At 43.5% G+C, this 18221-nt stretch overlaps 1 protein-coding gene across 1 annotated transcript; it reads right to left on the bottom strand.

Annotated features, from left to right (window-relative positions):
- Positions 1–840: 840 nt before the first annotated feature.
- Positions 841–17765, bottom strand: LOC123495099 (NADH-ubiquinone oxidoreductase chain 6-like). The gene has a single exon (XM_073506292.1). It carries the CDS (start codon positions 17763–17765, stop codon positions 16689–16691), a length of 1077 nt encoding a protein of 358 aa, XP_073362393.1. The 3' UTR covers positions 841–16688.
- Positions 17766–18221: the final 456 nt, after the last annotated feature.

Below are 18221 nucleotides of genomic sequence, written 5' to 3'. Positions count from 1 at the left end.
GATGATTTTAGCCGAGGACTAACACAGCTTCCATTTTGCAGCACATCTCTCAGTGGGAATAGCATCATCCATGACTTCAGGCACAGCTAGCTACGGGTAAGCACAAAAGGTAATGACGAGAGGGCCGTCCTATGTACCCTGAAAGAGAAACTATGTGATAGAAGCCCGCTTTCCCTCTCTTCTATCCCACCTAACCACTTCGGGTATCAGTGGCCTCGTGATCTCCATGAACAGAGATCACTACACAAAAACAACTATATGAAAAACTTGCTTGCTTCTTCGAATCTCGAAATAACAGAACATATAGAAAGTGTTTTTGTGATGAGACCATTCTCTTCGGGGAACCTATAGAAAGATTATCAGACGGCTTTCATGATATTATGCTTCCTTGCCCGTGTGGAACATGTGTGAGCATTATGTTTTTCCAACAAGTGATCCGACTGGAAGAAGTGTTATATGAGGACTTCGAGATCAAATAGAGAATCTGTCTCTCCATTCCTCGTGAGCCACTTATTTCTCCGAAATCAGAGATCAGAGTGATTTTCCTCCTTTTTCCCAAATAGTCGACGGTCTTACACCATTGGGATACTTCGGATAAACTTGAGTACATATATGAGAGACCGGTGCTAAAACCTTTTCTCGAGATATCTTCCAGATTCTTAGGGTCCTTGCTCTGGATCTCGCCCCCCCGGCGCGAAAGCAGTTGGTTCCGTAGTTTGAGAATTCTACTAATTCCAAGTATTCCATTATTATTATTAAATAAGAGAATATAAAAAGTAAAGAGGAGAAGACATAACCAGAAAAATTGTGAGAAATAAGTTAATTTATCAAGTTGAGGCATTTCGATTTGGATTTCAAATAAGAAAGAAAAAAAAGACTCCGAACCGTACTTTTGCTATTTTATATCTATACAAAAAGAGATTTACTTTCCAAAATGGAATCTTTGCCATTTCTGATGTGAATGAGGGAGGTTGTCTGCCCGGGTAGGGGTGACCGGAACCCTCCCAAGTCATCGCTCAAGAAAGCACCACAGTCACACGAGAAAGAGTTTGGACTATGACGAAGACGAGCAAGCCTTTGTTGGGGAGTGATCGGGGAAGAGTCGAGTACAAGAGGAAGGTGGAAGGAAGAAAGCGCCAGAAGCGCCAGGTGCGAAGATAGACCATCAAAGAACTCCACAGCAGAGCAAAAAAGAGAAAGGCAAGGCTCGCAAAGAACAAAGGCTCAACCATCAGATCCAACACAAAGCCCTCAAGATATTTAGAGGCTTGGACTACTCTCTCTAGTAAAAGAAAGGAAGCACAATGGGTGTTGCTCTATTTCTTATTAGTGAGGTATTCTTCTTCATTTCAGTATTATGGGCATTCTTCCATTCTAGTCTGGCACCAACAGTCAAACTAGGAGCTCAACGGCCACCTGTTACTACGAACTTGTTTTCATCTGGCAGATAAGCTTTTGAGAAGAGACCACTTTGATAACGAGCTTTCGGGTTGCCGTATTGATACCGCCCTTCGGGGGAACAGGAGAATAGCATGCACGGGAGAAGGATTTAGGGAAAGGTACCCACCTTTTAACGGGAGAAAGGCAGCTTATGTGAAAACTTCCCTTGTGGTTTCAAGTTCAAATAGATCAGGTGCCTATGTTGTTGATACACCGAAAGATACTAACGCTATGCTCCAATGCGGGATGAGGGCCAACGATTGTGATGAGTGGGGACCTTAGAGCTGAAAACCTACATACAGTGACCCTTATGGGCAGCGCCCTGGGCTGGCTATGTACGAGACATCAAACCGTCTCCCGGGTCCAAAGTTTCCATTTCCAGGCCTGATAGTCTTCAACTGAAAAAAGTAGGGCGGAGAACTCGTAAGAATTGTGCCTGCCATTCAATTCGTGACGTGGATGATCCGCCGACGGAATCGATTAGGTGAAACGGCTCTGCAAAGTTTGTTTGTTCATAAAGGCTGCATGCAGCCATGCAATTCGTACTGCATGGCGATATTACTCTACCACTCTATAAATGGTATATAGATATCTTCACTTCATCACAAAGAAATTGAGTACTAGCACGCATTGCTATGGATGCTGCAACCGCAAACAGGCTTTCTGCAATTGCTACCGAAACGGAGCAACTGAAAAATGAGATTGAAGGGCACCGTAGAGTGCTAAACAACCAGTTGAGAAGTGTTAGAACAATGGATCCTGCAAAGAAAGAAGCGCGCATTCGCGCTACCAGAGAGCGCATAGAGGGTTTGGAGGAGAGGCAGGAAGCGCTGCGGGTGGAGCAGCAAGTGCTCTTTATTCGTCTAGCATCTCGCTAGAATAGAAGAGTCCGTAGACTCTTTTTAGTTTTCTAAGGTTGGTTTAAATTCAATAAGTGTCTGGAGACATTTGTTTTCATGTCAGGTGTTCTTTGTCTTAGTTTGATTCCGATCTACTCCTATGCTAAGTGTCTTTGTTTGGTTTGATTTCTTGTGTTTGCATGTATGGGCTAGCCGTCAGTGTTCAATGCTTATGTTAATATAATAACGCCAAAATGTGCTGCAAATTCATGTTCAAGTTGAAATAAGGCCGAAGGGCTAAGTGTACTACTGGAGATTATATATTCCAGCTCTGAAGTTTCCTTTTGAGCCCCCGTTCTACTATGGTTTGGATTCTAGTTGAAGCGTGCGACCATCTATTCAGATGAGGAGACCGAGTAAGAAACCACTAAGCGGAGAGCAAACAGATCAATCTCTATCTATGAGTTTCTCAACCAAGATCCACTATTCAACCAAGACCCGCTAACTAATACTTTTACGCGAGCTTAGTTATTGGAAGTTGCAGCCGAGGAACTCTTATCCCTAGCCACAGTTGTTGCAGCACAAGGCTTTGTCGCGATTGGGTCATATGTCAGTACTCTCACATTCCCCGTGGTCTCCCTAGTATGCTGAGCTGAACTGAAGTGAAGTGAAGCTGCGGGCGATGATGGACTGATCCCATGCTATTCAGGCGCCTGACAACGCTGGCTCCGACGGTGATGAGTCTGACGGTGGCTCAGATGTTTCTCTTCCTGATCCTTCAAGGTCCCCCGTTCCTGACATCGTCCAAAGGCCGTTGGCGCTCTCCCATCTGACAGTGCGGGCTCTGCGTGTCGCCTATGGCAACACTACCCGAGTGGTCTATTGCATAGTGGATCCACGGGTACCCCGTCGCTGCTTCGTTTTTATCAACATCCGGTAAGCAGAACGGACAGAGAACTGTCCCGATTTCTCGTACTTTCTAGTTGACAGGGACAGGCCTTCGTGGGAGAGTAGAAATAAGAGAAGAATGAAGGCCAGAATAAGGAGTTATAGAGAACCCTGTCGTGGGAGTTAATGAGTTAAGCCAAGGTAGGTAAGTAAAGATTGGAGTGATGGGAAAGACTATCTGTTTCCTGTAGATGAGCTAGGCAAAGAACGTTCTCAAGGATAGAGGGGGCCGTTGCTTGAATTCGTATTGGCGTGGAGGAGCCCGAGGAGAGAACCGTTCCCCCTTTCCTTTTGGGAGTACCGCTTACTGATCGGGAGTGGTCAAGGGAGGATCACCTTGCGAAGAAGAAGCACGAGGCTCGCCCACAAAGCGATAAACAGAAGGAGGATGGGCATGCACAACGGATTTCAATTAGAAGAGAAGGTGGGGCCGCCCCTTCCGCTCTGAACTACCACTTTGCCTTTTGGTCCCTGGTGCGATGGACACCGTGTTGCCTTGTGGGATCCGTCATATTCTTATCTTTGGGATAGGAGCAGCCAAATCGCTACCCGCTAAATCCAAATGTGCTTAGCCGCTATTTAAGCCGTCAAAAGGGGAATCCAGGCTCTATATATCCATATCTCGTATTTATTTTCTCGTAGTTCGTAGGAATAGCTCGTCTCGTATTGATGGATAAAGATGCGAACCCTTTGCCGAGGAATAAGAGTGCTCTTGGCATCCAGCTACTTTCAAATCTCTATACTTTACTACAACTAGATTTGACTAAGGAGAGGTGTGAGCCTCAATGCCAAGGAAGCAGGGCAAAGATGAACCCGTTAGCGTATAGGAACAACAGCATATGAAAGTTGGGTGGATACTCCTATTTAATTGGTTTAACCAGAAACAGAGGATAGGATTCGAAAAGTCAACCGGAAACCGAGCCCTAACCTTTAATTGAGTTCAATACCCCTACTACTAGTATTGGCGTGGGTTCGTATGTATACATTCGTATTGGCTTAGCGGTGCACTTCGTATCCCGCCACATCCGATCCTTTGCTTTGCTTCCTTCTTACTTTTATGATTTTATTGACTACTCTTGTGCAGCTGGGATATAGTGAGTTGAGAAAGGAGATAGTGAAACTTAACTAGTCTTTGTCATGGAAGGGAGCAACTTCTCTCGAGTACGTACAGTACTGAGGATTTACGAATAGGCTAACGTTACCAGTACATAGTGGATCTATGATAGTGATGTATGGACCACACCAACCTCTCTTTCTAGCCGTAATCGATAAGAAAGGAAGAAATATCATGGCATGTGAAAGCAATAAATCTATAATAAAATAGGTAAAGAAAGGCAAATACTCCGGGGTAATTGGCTTATACCACAATGTTACTCTGACAGGATCCTTGACAAAATAGTCTTGGCTTGTAACCCAGTATTTATTGGACAATATAACTGGCTGCTGAATACGCGCGGCTATCCTGCTAATACTGGCAACCAAAGACATGAGGTTCTTCATACCAGCATAATCATTCTCCCAGTATTGGAAACATACTTTTGTAATAACATGAATGTCTTTAATCTCTGTGTACCTTCCTATTTGCTCTGTCAGCTCATTAGCTGCTGCAAATATTTCTTAGCTATTAGATCCTCTTTCTTCATGGTAGAACTCCAAGACAGATGATAGCTCTTGCTTGTCTTCATGAAAAAGTGCAGAAGCCTGTATCAATGAAGAGTAGGCCGGTACCAGCAGAAGATAGTCAATAGTGTTTTTGTTAGCCACAGTTCTGTAAATAAGAGATGTCTCATCCGGTTGAGCTGTCGCAATCAGTCTTTCTCTTCCTTTCTTAGTAGCAGATCCAACATGACTGTTCGTTCGGAAAGTAAGTCCTCCTAAAGATTGTTCTCCCCAACCCAAGTTCAAGACGACCTACCTAAGAGTACAAAAGATGGACAACCAAAAAGCGAGTAACGAGTAAGAGAGCGGCGGGTGACTAGCCCTACCCTCCGTCTTCCTTAGAAAGATAGGTTGGTACCTCTGCCTGTGAAAAGAAGAGAGAGACCACTTTAAGAAAGGCTGTCCACAAAAGAAGTTGCTCAAGCAAAGACTGTTCGTAAGTTCGTTACCAAAAGCAGAGTGAAAGGGGTTAGTAGCTAAGGGATAATAAAGAACTTTCGAAGGAAAGCGAGACAAAGGCGTATACTGTGTTCCGATAGCTGGTAACCAATACGCGGCCCCTATTGATTCTTACAGAAATCCTGTGAAAAGAAGTGTTCTCTTTCTCCAGCGAAAAGAACAGTCTCGCAGGAAGATCAAAATACTTACTATATGTGCGTTTATGTATCAACTCTTATATAGTCTAGTTTTCCCGCCCTATCTAGAGAAGGAATCAATTCCCCTTTTTGAATGTACAAAAATTGGTAGAGCTCAGCATGTCTGGAAGCACGGGAGAACGCTCTTCTGCTTATATTATTACCAGTATTCGATACTGGGTTATTCATAGCATTACTATACCTTCCTTATTCATTGCGGGTTGGTTATTCGTCAGCCCGGCTTTCACTTGGAAAAATAGGAGATTTAGTTCCACGCTTTGATTGGTAGCAGAAGGGAGGGCGCGTTGCCAGCCTTCATTTTTCTTGGATATTCAACACTAAATGAAATGCAAATGCATATGAGAGAACTTCAAACTACTTTACTTATTTGCAACAGCAAGCTGAATAATAGAATAAATAAGCAAGGAAGGAAAGAAAGAATAGGGTTGTCGCTGATACGCTGTTTGGATTAGATGTCGCAATATCGGTTGTAGTATTTCCGCTCTTTCTATAAGCTAAGAGAGATGTCGCATAATCGGTTGTTCATGATCTTATAATTCATGGACCAAAGTCGCAAATCGCTTGTTCTCATTCAAGCATGAGTTCGTTCAAAGTCGGCAAGGGGAATCAGAGAAAGGGCTGTTTAGTCAACAATCATGACCATGGGAACATTTGTTCGCTTTCTAGGTACCCCCGGATCTACTAGTCATCGCCTTTGAGCTGGGAAAAGCATTTACCCTGAGTCGGCTATTCCTGATTCAGAAAGGAAAGGTATGTGGGTAGACATTGAGTTAGAGATTGAATGAAGGGGCACACTAGAGAAAAGCAAGGACAAGTAGCTAGTTGACTAACGCTTTCGAGCACGTACGCTGGCGCTCTTTGATAGAGCATTATCTACAACCCTGAAGCGAACTATGAAAAAGAAATCTAGCAGTCTCTTCCAGCAATGAATTGTAGCAGGGCTTGGTCTCGAAAGGTATAGATACCACCAGAAGCTTGGAAAGAAGAAGGAATGTCGACCTACCGCTCCGTGGGCTTTGAACCTTGCTTTTCTGTAAAATTCTCAGACGCTATAGCTGTGTAAAAACAGTACTCGATTTCTCACTAGAAAAAACAACAGTCTTTATTGTTGTGTGCATATTAGTCACTGATTATAGCTTTGAATAGGACAAACTACTTTAGTAACTCTTGACTATTGCTTGAAACAAGCGTTGAAGCAATGGAAAGAAGCGAACGGTTAAGCTAATGCAGCAATAAAAGGGATGCAGCAAGTGTCCAAAAATCGGATATGCCCGGTGAAAATTATAAACAAGGCTGAGGAAGGATTTCGTACTGCCACAATGCTCTTGATAGAAGGAAGCATGAATACCGAAGGCCTACCTAGTTGAAATAGGAACAGCTATGGAAGTCCTCGGCCAAACGAATATTTCACGGAAAGCCGACAAGGGATTTTCTTAATAACTGGGCGCTTTGATTCTTTGGAACAACTCGATGAATTTAGTAGATCTTTTTAGGAGGCCTTCCATGACCATAGATCGAACCTATCCCATTTTGACAGTACGATGGTTAGCTGTTCACGGATTAGCTGTACTGGAATGACAACACATATGAGAATCTGTACACGATACAGAATAACGACACGACACGCAATCTTATGACTACAGTATGGCCTTCATCTTTGACAGCAATCATGACAGGCCGCGGTATTAGCGTTAGAGAAAGGAAAGGACTTGAGGTCCGTCCACCTACAACTAATAAAGCTCCGCCTTTGGGGACTACTACAACAGATAGGCATTTGAAGGACCAAACCACCTACTGAGGACTTTGACACCCAGCCCTTAAGAAGCAGAATCTACAACTTTGGGATACGTATTTACAGACTGCAAAAGATAGATACAATGCTGTTACCCACCATGCATGCAAATCTTAGTTCTATGGACTACTAGTACCAGGAACGTCATCTACTACTGCGAAACTCCCGGGGGACGCTTTTCTAACTGGTTTAGCCTCTAGAGTGGGGAGGAAGAACACCCTCTAGACCAGGATAACTTACTAATTCAATTGACAAAGCGTCCTATTTGCTAGATTTCTAGTCGTTAGCTCTTAGTGAAGACGAATTGCTATCATCTGCGGGCGGCCCTCATTATGGAATTTATCCGCCTTCGATGCAACCAAATTCACTATTGACTTACGAGTTTATGCATGCTTCATTCCTATATCGGCATGTATTATCCGTAGGCTGGTTGTGAGACATCTTCCTCTTAGTGCTACAAATGGCTTCTTCCTTAGTTCTTTATAGCTCTTTCACCTCTTTTAGACTCTTTGCAATGTTTAGTGCGGGGAACTCTACACTATTGTACTCAGATGCTATTCCTTCAAGAAAGTATCGGAAAGCAAAAAGGGACTCGTTCACCGTATCGCGTCCAATACAGCTATGCCACAAGTTGACCTAACCAACTGGTAAACAAAACCCAAGTTAACGGATCGACCTAGGAATAGGATGAATAGAACCATTGAATCGTCACCCAATGGAGCAGAGAGCCTTCCTTTAAGAAAGAAATAACTCCCTACAACAACCGTGTTTCGAAACTCGATTCATTATCATACGATAAATTGCATGACAAGAACCTTCATTCCTACAGAGAGGTTGAAGCTAAGTTTCAAGACCTAGTACGGGCAAAGCGCAGTTCAAAACCGAAAGGATCAAAGAAAAGGGAATATCACGAAGGTAAGCACATTCTATTTTTCTTAATTGACAAAGCAAAGGGAGTTATCAACCCTTTTTTCCGAAACCCTATAACGGCTAGTTCCCAATGCTCGGCTTCCTACCTCCTCTAACAAAATCAAAGGTAATATCCTCCGTTTTCCAAGAAGATAAGTTCTACGGCAAAGGATGTCAACGGAACAGTTTCGGCAAAGGCAAAGCCCGGGAGAAATCCAATAGCGTATGGCGATAATGTCATCCCCACCGAATCCTCATCTTCAAAGCATTTTCTTGCAAGGGCCTATCGCGAAAGAACTCAAGCCAATACTTTTTCATTTTCATGTAGTAGATCCTAGGAAACATACGTACGAGATATTTACAGCCCTTCTTCGGCAAGGGTATCCGGTAAAAGGAGGACGGTTCCTAATCTTTTGATCGGCAAAGGGTTCGATGCATTAGTTTTCGACTATGAACGAGTCAATCAGCTAGATCTACTTGCGGCAAACGGCACCTTCCTTTCCCAGCCAATGGTACGTAAGGCAATGGTTGTTATTGAAGTTCAGATCAGGGAATACCCTAGGTTTCGGCTTTTTCCACGGTTCCGTAACGGTAGGTTTCGGCTCCTCGCTACATCCCTTCCGCTCCTACTAAGGACGCTGCTGAACCGATAGAATTTGCCGAGCGAGCACTACCATAACTTATGGTATCTGACCAGTGTGAAGCATTAGCCATCCAGGGAATGAAACTATGCGACTACCTGCGCTGTCACACGGCTCCATTTATCGAAGAAAGGGATAAGACTGCTGCCATTAAGGCAATGAAATTGACGAGGAAGAGTCAGGAGTTTGGCTGCGCCAAAGCAGAGGAACGGAGGGAAGCAGCCGCCGCTGCACGGGTCCTGCGCATTATCAAAACCAGGCAATGTAGTCAATGAACAAAAGTTTCGTTTACCACTGGGGTTCTTCATATGCACAGTCAGCTCAGGTAACGTCCAGAGGTGTTAATACAAAGCAAGAATTGGATTCTAAGTATTGCCATTTCGTGTTCAGAAGTCTGAAGCACATCATTTGCGGGAAGCAGCGAGGAAGAAAAGCGTACCGTATTGACGGTAGTGCAGAATGATCTCCGTCACGATATCGTACGTATCTCCAGAGCACGAACGTACGGTATACAACCGAGTTGCCCGACGTCGGACACAACAAACTTTCGAGCACCCTGTTCATTTAGCCTCTTAATCGATGGAAAGAAAATAGAGGTCTGCAGCAAACAAGAGCAAGCGACACTAAACTACAGTAGTGATAAATTGGCGGAACCTTCTGATAAAATGACAGATTGGAAACCAACACCAACACGTCCAGAAAGTCTGAAGGATAAGGCTTCTCTCGTCCAAAGAACGGTACTGAAGGCGAAAGATACTCAAAAATATGTCATTGGATCCAGCTGCAACAATGAAGAGCGCCGTCTTGAAGAAATCACTTGCTGCTTCCTCCACCATGTTATCCAGTATCTGGTCTTTTCGAAGTAGCTTATTAGCTGATAAGCACTAGCTGAGGCATCTAGCTGATGAGGTAATCTCTGCATATAATACCAACCAAGTTGGTTGTTGTTACTACATGCTGCGAGCATTTGGGAAAATGACAGAAACAGAAAATGGGTTTCTAGCTGCATAAGCACAATTATACAGAAAGCAGTCTCCTTTATTCGTATCTGGGGAAAGGGTTGGTTCTCCAAATTCTCTTTAAAGAATGTTAAAGCAGTACTGTAATTTTCTGGTGAAATGGAAAGTGGTTGCTACCATATTGTTTGTAGTGATTACATCATAATCCTCATCTTCAAAGCAAGGCTATCCACCAGGGCTTCCAATGCTAGGCTAACCTCGGCAAAGAACCCAAGGGATTTGCAAATTCTTGAATCGATAGACTTTCGTACAACGGCAAACAAACAGACGCGATAGAGGGTTTTACGCTACTTCACAGTCAGCAGCAAGAGTGGATGGTATAACTCTAGCCAGCAGGCGGGAGGGAACGAAGCTCTTTCCTGATCTTGAGCTAGAATCCCTGACGTTGGTTGATTTAGCTGTGGTGTAGCTTAGGATCTTAAAGCTATGCAGCTGGGTTGATCCCTATCGATGGAATGGAGCTTATCAACTCATGAATAGCATGGATCGCCTTCTACTATACCGGGCTAAGGTGCAACAATGGAAGCATACCATGGATAATCCAGAGATACATCCTACCTATGCCGAGAGCACAAAGATCAAGCTAAGTAAACAGGTCTAGTTAAAGCCCACTTGAGTAAGGAAAATACAATAGGTTGCTTTTTTTCCCACCATACCTGGCAATGATTGGTATCCCTTGATATGTTAACACAAACTAACCAGTTGTCCCTTCCCCTAGAGGGGTTTCCTATATGGATTCGTTCCCCTGAGCATCTTCCATGAATTGACGTATATGAGCGTAGTTATCAGGTACGCCGGGAGCAGGATTCTATCCCCGGGGATAGTGATTGATGGCATAGAGTTTTGATAGAAAACTCGTATCAAAATCATACCAAAAGAAAGTCTCGATTCGAGGAACGGAATACAGGTCCATGATAGAACACAGACCGGTAAGAGAAAGGAAAGTAAGCATAGTCTTCATTGAACCGGAAGAACAATTAGATTTTCCGTCAACAAAGTAACGCTGTGCAAACTCATCTGATCCCTGTTTGGGACTTCTTCTTCATGTCACGAGCCGGAATCGAACCGGCGCTTTCCAGATGCGTGGTCCGGATAGATACCTATCTGATCGCGACTTTGATTTCTCAGTTCAAGAGGAGACCTCCCTACATCTGCGGGCAGGCCGGCCGGCCGGCCAGCCGACACAAAATCCAATTCGAGTTTTCAATACGGAGCCAGAAATCGTTTTTCAATTCAATACGGAGCCAGAAATCGTTTATAAATACAATACGGAGCCAGAAATCGTTTTTCAATTCAATACGGAGCCAGAAATCGTTTTTCAATTCAATACGGAGCCAGAAATCGTTTATAAATACAGAGCTTATACTAGTATAGTTCAATTAAAGATAAAATGGCGAAAAAGAGTTTGCTTAGAAGGGAAAATTCCAAAATCGCATATAAAAAGACATCAAAAAAAGCGCATACATCGGTACCCACGGAAAAGGCAAAACCGGCTGGCCGCTCAAATAAGTAAAATGAAATAGAAAATACATCTGCATTTGATAAGAAATCTGCATTTGATAAGAAATCTGCATTTGATAAAAGTAATCCATATTTGCATTAGCGGCGACGAAATAAGGAATCTGAGAATAAGGGTTTGGATTAGGGGGAGGAGGGGAATTTATTTCTGCCTCCAACTCCATGTAATTCGAACTAACACTTTCTACGCTCATAGCCGGCCCATTTACCGAATTTGGGTATGACGACTCTGGGTCAAATTCCACAAGCATTCCGTCCATTGAACCCGGGAAAACAAAAGGATCCATCGTGACTCCCCATCTTTTTCAGCTCTGCTCCCAAACAAAAGAGAAAGGGAGACTTAGTTTTAGATCGGCGTTGGTTTTTCCAACGAAAAACAAGAACATTCTTTCACGAACTTCCATGACAAAATGCTAGTTGCCTCGTAACGCATACACTGGAGCGTTTGTCCCATCGACGAAGACTACTTACTATACGCGTTTTCGAGTTGCATTTAGTGCTCTTTTTCGTCGCCAGCTAAATCAATCAATTTGACAAGATCTTGCATCAATCACCTCGTCCGCTAGGGAAATGCACTCCTGAATAGACTCGATTCCCCGCCCCGCATCAGTGAAATGTCTAAGACGCAACGGAATAGCAACGTTTCTTTCTATATGATAATATGCACCGAGGGGAGGAGTAGTTTCAAATAGAAGTCAAGTAAACAGATTCAAGTTAGCCCAGTTTGGTTCCTTGGAAAAGCTGTTCAAAGCAAAGGGTTGACGGGTGGTGGAGTCCCATCCCAGGTTTAGTATATAGCCCCTGTTTTCCAATCCGTAAACGGTGGATTGACTTGCTCTTTATCAAATCCACATTAAAAAGGGGTTTTGTCGTTCAATGCTTTGATCCGCGCACCTTATTTCTGATTGAACCACTTCCTCGAAAGGACATCGTATCGGTGCCAGAATATGGGCTAGCGGTACACCAACCTCCCCACCAACTGCTACGCCCCGCGGGGCTTCTTCCTAGCGCTATTGAAATGATATTCCTATTATTGGTCCTAGCAATATCCCTGGACCAGGGCACGGCACCTATCCAACTATGTCTTGTTTCGGTTTCCGGATCCGAATCTTTTGTTATACTTATGTATGGATGATTGTACACAACAGGTGTGGAAAGTGCGATAGAGCTCGAAAATGGATGCCCCTATTTCAATTTCATAAGTGCTTGTGCAACGGCTTGAAAGTGACAGACTGAGTCAAGTGACCTGTTTTTGTCACATGATCCAGAATTGCACGAGAACCTACAAGTCCTGTTATCGTTCTTAATTCGATAGCCACGGGACAGCCGTTTTCTCGTCTCTCAGCCTTTCTTATACCTGCACTGACCTCAACGGTATCCAACCTGCAAAAAATATCTATACCCATTAGCTCATCACGCCAACAGTTCTCTTGGGTTGACTGAACCTACCTATCCGAAATCCCTGTTGCCAACTTCTTACTGCACAGAAGCAATGGAACAGTATCGTAAAGTGAAGTGAAGCAAACAAACCACTCCTTTGGAATTGATGGACTTGACACACAGCCGACGACTGAGATGTGCCATTGTCATCGTCAAGATCGTCCATCACGAGTACCTTCTTTTCTGCATCCGTCAGTTCAAGTTTTCCCAGCATGTTTTATTACTTGCCTCGATCGATACCATCCACTTATTTCTCTTTCTCACGGGACACATAAAGATACCAGCGCTTGTGCGAACAGTTGATGCTTGTTAAGCCATAGCTATCACTTCTCGCGCCAAAGCGCTCCCACCAACTACAAAATACCTTATAGGAGGGGCCCTTGTCTTCAGCTAAAAAGAAGCAGATATTGCCGTAAGCAGGAGATGGAAAAGCCCACGATCCATAACTTACTCACTCAGATATTTACTAGAGCTTGGCAGTGAATGAAGGCAGTACAGGAGACTCCGAATCCTATTCAGATTGCCAATGATCCAGTCAAGCATGAACTAACCAAGCATATTGGTTTCGATCACGTCTATCCGAAGTCAATAGAGCAATTTAGAGCGTAGCGGTATCTTTTGCTAATGAAATGAGATTGGATATGAATGTGGAATTCATTGAGTGGAGAGATGAACTAATCTATACTCTGCCTGTCTTCCATTTCTCTGAAGATTTCGTTTACAACACAACATCAAACTCCAATTTCATGAATTGATAGGTAAGGATCGCTGTCGAACAGCTCTTCTTCATTTCTTCCGGAATTCTTTCTTCTAAGGTAGTAGGTATCGGGTTTCCCTGTTCATACTCCGAACATGAGTTAATATACTCTTGTAGAGCAGATCACTTAGGGCTTTATACTGGTTCGACGACTGGGTTCTTGTTCCTTTCTCTTCTTTGTCTGTCCACTCCCTTTGTTTTCAACAGTCTTTGGAGCTTCTGGTACCACTGGTGTGATCTCATTCTTGAATGCTAACACCCTGGTGTCTCCTAACGCTACGCTTTCTAAGCAACCTGAGTGTTCTCTGAACTAGGTGAACAATCCAGGGCGATAGCGTGAAAGGGCCTCGTCATTGCTCATCCAGTTTCACTACATTAGCCTCCTCGTGTTCCTAAGGGCTACCACCAACTAATGCTTTTCGACTTCTGGCTAGAGCTACTAACCTACCTCGAACAAGAGCTGCATCCCGGTAGCGCTTTGAATCATCATTTTACTATTCCTAGGTTCGATTCCTGCTGTCTTTACTTTCTGTCTTGCCTCTATGCCTTCCTGGTGGGTGACTGTGACCTGGAGATGGTTCGATGGTTGGTGACTCTAAGCCAGAGTGATGCTTTCTTAGTTTCATAAATGCCTTTCTAAGCCCTTTCCAATCAATGGAGAATGGTTACTAGAGCTAGCGCCTGTCCCACTTTAGAACACTAAGAACGTAATAAGCCTAGCCGGGACAAATGCACTCAGTGTTAGTCCGATCACCTCGGCTAAAATCATCTTCCCTTTATTAATGACCAAGGGTATCCATATCATGATATGTAGATACAAGAGGGCAGAGGCATTGATGCGGGTAGGATGCGTGTCTGCTTTCCTGTTGTTTGAAGGAGTAGATACATTCATTTCCTTTTGCCAGAGTGAGAGTGAGAGTTGTGTGGGATGTTGACAATCACTATCTCGTGAAGTCACGAGCGTAAACCTTACATAGTTCCAGCAAAGCGCAAAGACGATGGTGAAAACCTTTGTTCTTGTCCGGCCGATGTTGTTCAAAGAAAACCTGGACAATGAGGGGCAGGTTATATTCCCTTTCTTCTGATCGATTGAGCTCAAAGGCAAAAGGCACTAAAGATGTTTAAGATGTTTCATCAGAATTGCTATTGACATCGACTCGTCCGAGAGATTAGCAAGCACCTCAGGGTTGTGAGAAATCCATCCCCAAAACCAAGAATTGGATCTATTGTTTTCACTTTCTTTCCCAAACAATGTATCTGTTGATACCTGAATTGCTTATATTGCTCGCCCTAAGATGGAAAATGCGATAGAACCCACTTTACATACCTCCATAGGAGGAGATCCCTTAGAAGAGAGTGAAACAGGCAGTACAGCAATTCACAAGCCATAGAGAACGAAACTCGGAAGAAGATCTAGTTTCAAGTCAGCTAGGAAGACCTCTTTCTTAAATTAAAGGGAAGGGGTCCACATAAGCCCCAATTATTCCCTAGCTTGTTAATCCAACATATCAGTTGGCGTGTCTGAATAAGAAAGAGTTGGGCGATGGTTTTAGAAAACCCGAAACTAGCCATGCCCTAAAGAAAGTGAATTCCAATCTACGTGAATCACGAAAGAAGCAAAGCCGGTCAAAGAATCGATTATATGCCTTCTCTTTCCATAAGACCGATGGCCTTAGTAACGTAACGCACAGAAGGAATAGAAGACAGAGCGAGGGGATATGTCACGAGCAAAAGGGATGAACAACTACCCCTGTATACGTAGCTTTGTGTAACAGGGGGAACGACTGTTGAGTCAAAAAGCTGAGTGAGAAGGAAGCAAAGGATCGGTTGTGGCGGGATACGAAGTGCTCTGCTAAGCCAATACGAATGTTTACATACGAACCCACGCCAATACATACGAGTAGTAGGGGTATTGAAATTCTCATCAATTAAAGGTTAGGGCTCGGTTTCCGGTTGACTTTTCGAATCCTATCCTCTGTTTCTGGTTAAACCAATTAAATAGGAGTATCCACCCAACTTTCATATGCTGTTGTTCCTATACGCTAACGGGTTCATCTTTATAGGCAATGATTTCATTTGTATTCCAATTCGTACGTATACCCCATCGCTTTGTTTACCATCCCTATCGTCTCGAATAAGGTTTCCTAGCCTAGCCCATCTCGGTGTCAGCTACCGAAAGAGAAAATTGGTCTAAGGGCAGCATCTACTCGTTCATCGCTTGCCTCACATCGAAAGAGGCATGGCTTCTCTCTTCACTCACTCCCCTGTTTGCCAGCTTCAATAGCATGGAAGAAGGTGTTCAAAGAACATAGTTTCACATCTACATTTTCTCCATTTGATCTTGATCAATAATTCACTTATAGAAATAGAATAGAATAGAAATATCAAGAGAAACACTCTTCTTTCCGAAGATCCATTTCTAGTGGGACATCGTTCATAGGGAGCGCACATCCAATGCGCCCTCTACTCTTCACTCTTCACTCTTCACTCTTGTGCTCGATATCCTCTTCAACAAGGATTTGCGGCTCCAATCCCTTTATTTTTCCAAAGGTAAAAGATGGAACAGACCGAATCCAAAATGGAGGCGGGTGTCCCTTTCCTAATGCTTTCATAGCTTTTGCTCGTATCGTCGGAATCCGAGCTCTATGGGTATTCAACAAGAACCCAGCTGGGAGAAAAAAAAATGGGTATACTTTATAATGATCATGCCCTTCATTCATCTCTTTTCAAACTAGGAATACATCGTGGAATAGAATTGATCATTTATTTATCATTGTATTATAGAGGCTGTTAGCGGAATTATTGCATTCGAAGTCAAATAACTTGCTATAATGATACTAGTACCTATTGCGGCATAACGCATTTTTGAAGGTTCATCATTGAGCGCGTATTCACTCTGCGGAAGTATATTACAAAAGGGGTACTTATTTCGATATATCGATATAACTCTATCAACCAAATCATCATGTGGAATGATGTAAACTAGCCTAAAAAAGTGAAAGAAGCCCTCATACCCACTCCTCTTTCCCCACCAAACCAACAAGTAGTAGGTTGGTGGGCCTCGGTATCTCTATTTGCTAAGATGGATACCTACACCACTCAATAGTTCCAAATCTTTTTTTTTATCCCATAGGAAAGAAAATGCTTCTAGCAATTTTTGACTTTCTTCCGCTGTCATACGACGATCTTCACAACCTTCCACCGGAGGCTTGTTTCTGTTTTCTTCCTCTTTAGCCATTGCTTCTTTAATCATATCTTTGATATTCTTTAGGGGCAATTTAAACATGTTCGCATCCCGCGGGAAGCGAAAAGCCAGAAATAGAATTTCCTCAGGTTTAAGAACCGAAAGGAGTTTATCCAGATTTGGTACCAAACCCGGGAAAAACCCTAAACGAGCTCTTAAAAAATCGATATAAGCAGGGTCATAGGAATCCTGAGATTCCCCTCCCTCCGCTTTGGAGGAGAAGCTTCTTCTATGGCTATGGCCAAAAGGAGAAATAGTCCTGTTCATTATATTCCTCCTAGAATCCAAGGCATTTCGTCGGAATACATCCTGTCTTTTCACCTTTGTAGTCCTATGCATAGTAAGTACTATAGCCCCAATCATAGCTACTAATAAAATCAGACTAGAAACCAAAAACCAGACGGAATAGTAGGTATAAAGCAAATTGCCCAATGTTTCCAAATTAGTCCAACTTCGTACCTTTCCGGCATAAACCGTATATCTCAGAGAGGTCGTATTTCTGTGGGTTGGTAGTAATGGAATGGTTTCATTATCTAAAATGAAGAACATTTCCCACCAAAAGATCAGTCCAATAATACCACTCACTGGTAAATAGCGCAATACTTCTTCGTGAATCTCCGCTATTTGAATATTGAACATCATAACCACGAATAGGAATGAAACGGCAATAGCTCCTATATGAACTACTGGGGAGATCATAGCGGAGAAGTCGAGACCTAACAAAATAAGTAAACCAGAAGTGTCGCAAAAGACTAGGATGGGAAACAAAACGGAATGTACCGGATTTTTAGCACGTACAACCATCAAACCAGAGACCAAAGCAGGGCTCGACAAAACAGAAAGTATCATGGTACGTCGTCCTCCCTTGAAATGGAACTTGAATGCTGGAGCAAGAAGACGCATTCAAGTCGATCTATTACAACCAGCGCGGTTGTTCGTATTTCATTTTCTTCTTCCAAGCCGACGCTCTTCTTATAAAAGAAAGCACTCACTGAATTACTTACTGAATCTCGTCTTTCTCTCGGCGCCGAGAATTTTTGACGTGTCCGGGTCGATCAGAGGTTCGGCTTGCTTCTCCCCCACCCTCGCCTATGAAATGGATAACCCTTGCTGCCATAGCAGCAGGATTTTAAGGGCTTCTGTTGAAGCGGAATAGGAGGAAGCCATGCATTCTTTCAAGAATCTCCAAACCCCCCCCCTTTACCTTCTCTTTCTATTCTATAAAAAGGCGAACATCTAATCTAGGCCCGGTCGCCTTTCTATGAAGGCGAGCAGCCCAGCCCCCTTGTTGAAATTTGGATATTAAGGAAGCCGTATTTCGCAATAGCAGCTCCGAGAAGCTGGGCTTAGGGTGCGCCT

The sequence above is a fragment of the Aegilops tauschii genome, unplaced genomic scaffold, assembly GCF_002575655.3.
Source record: "Aegilops tauschii subsp. strangulata cultivar AL8/78 unplaced genomic scaffold, Aet v6.0 ptg000734l_obj, whole genome shotgun sequence".
In the NCBI taxonomy this organism is placed as follows: Eukaryota; Viridiplantae; Streptophyta; class Magnoliopsida; order Poales; family Poaceae; genus Aegilops; species Aegilops tauschii.
The sequence above is the reverse complement of the archived record's forward strand: the minus strand, read 5'-3'. Positions and strand labels throughout refer to the sequence as shown.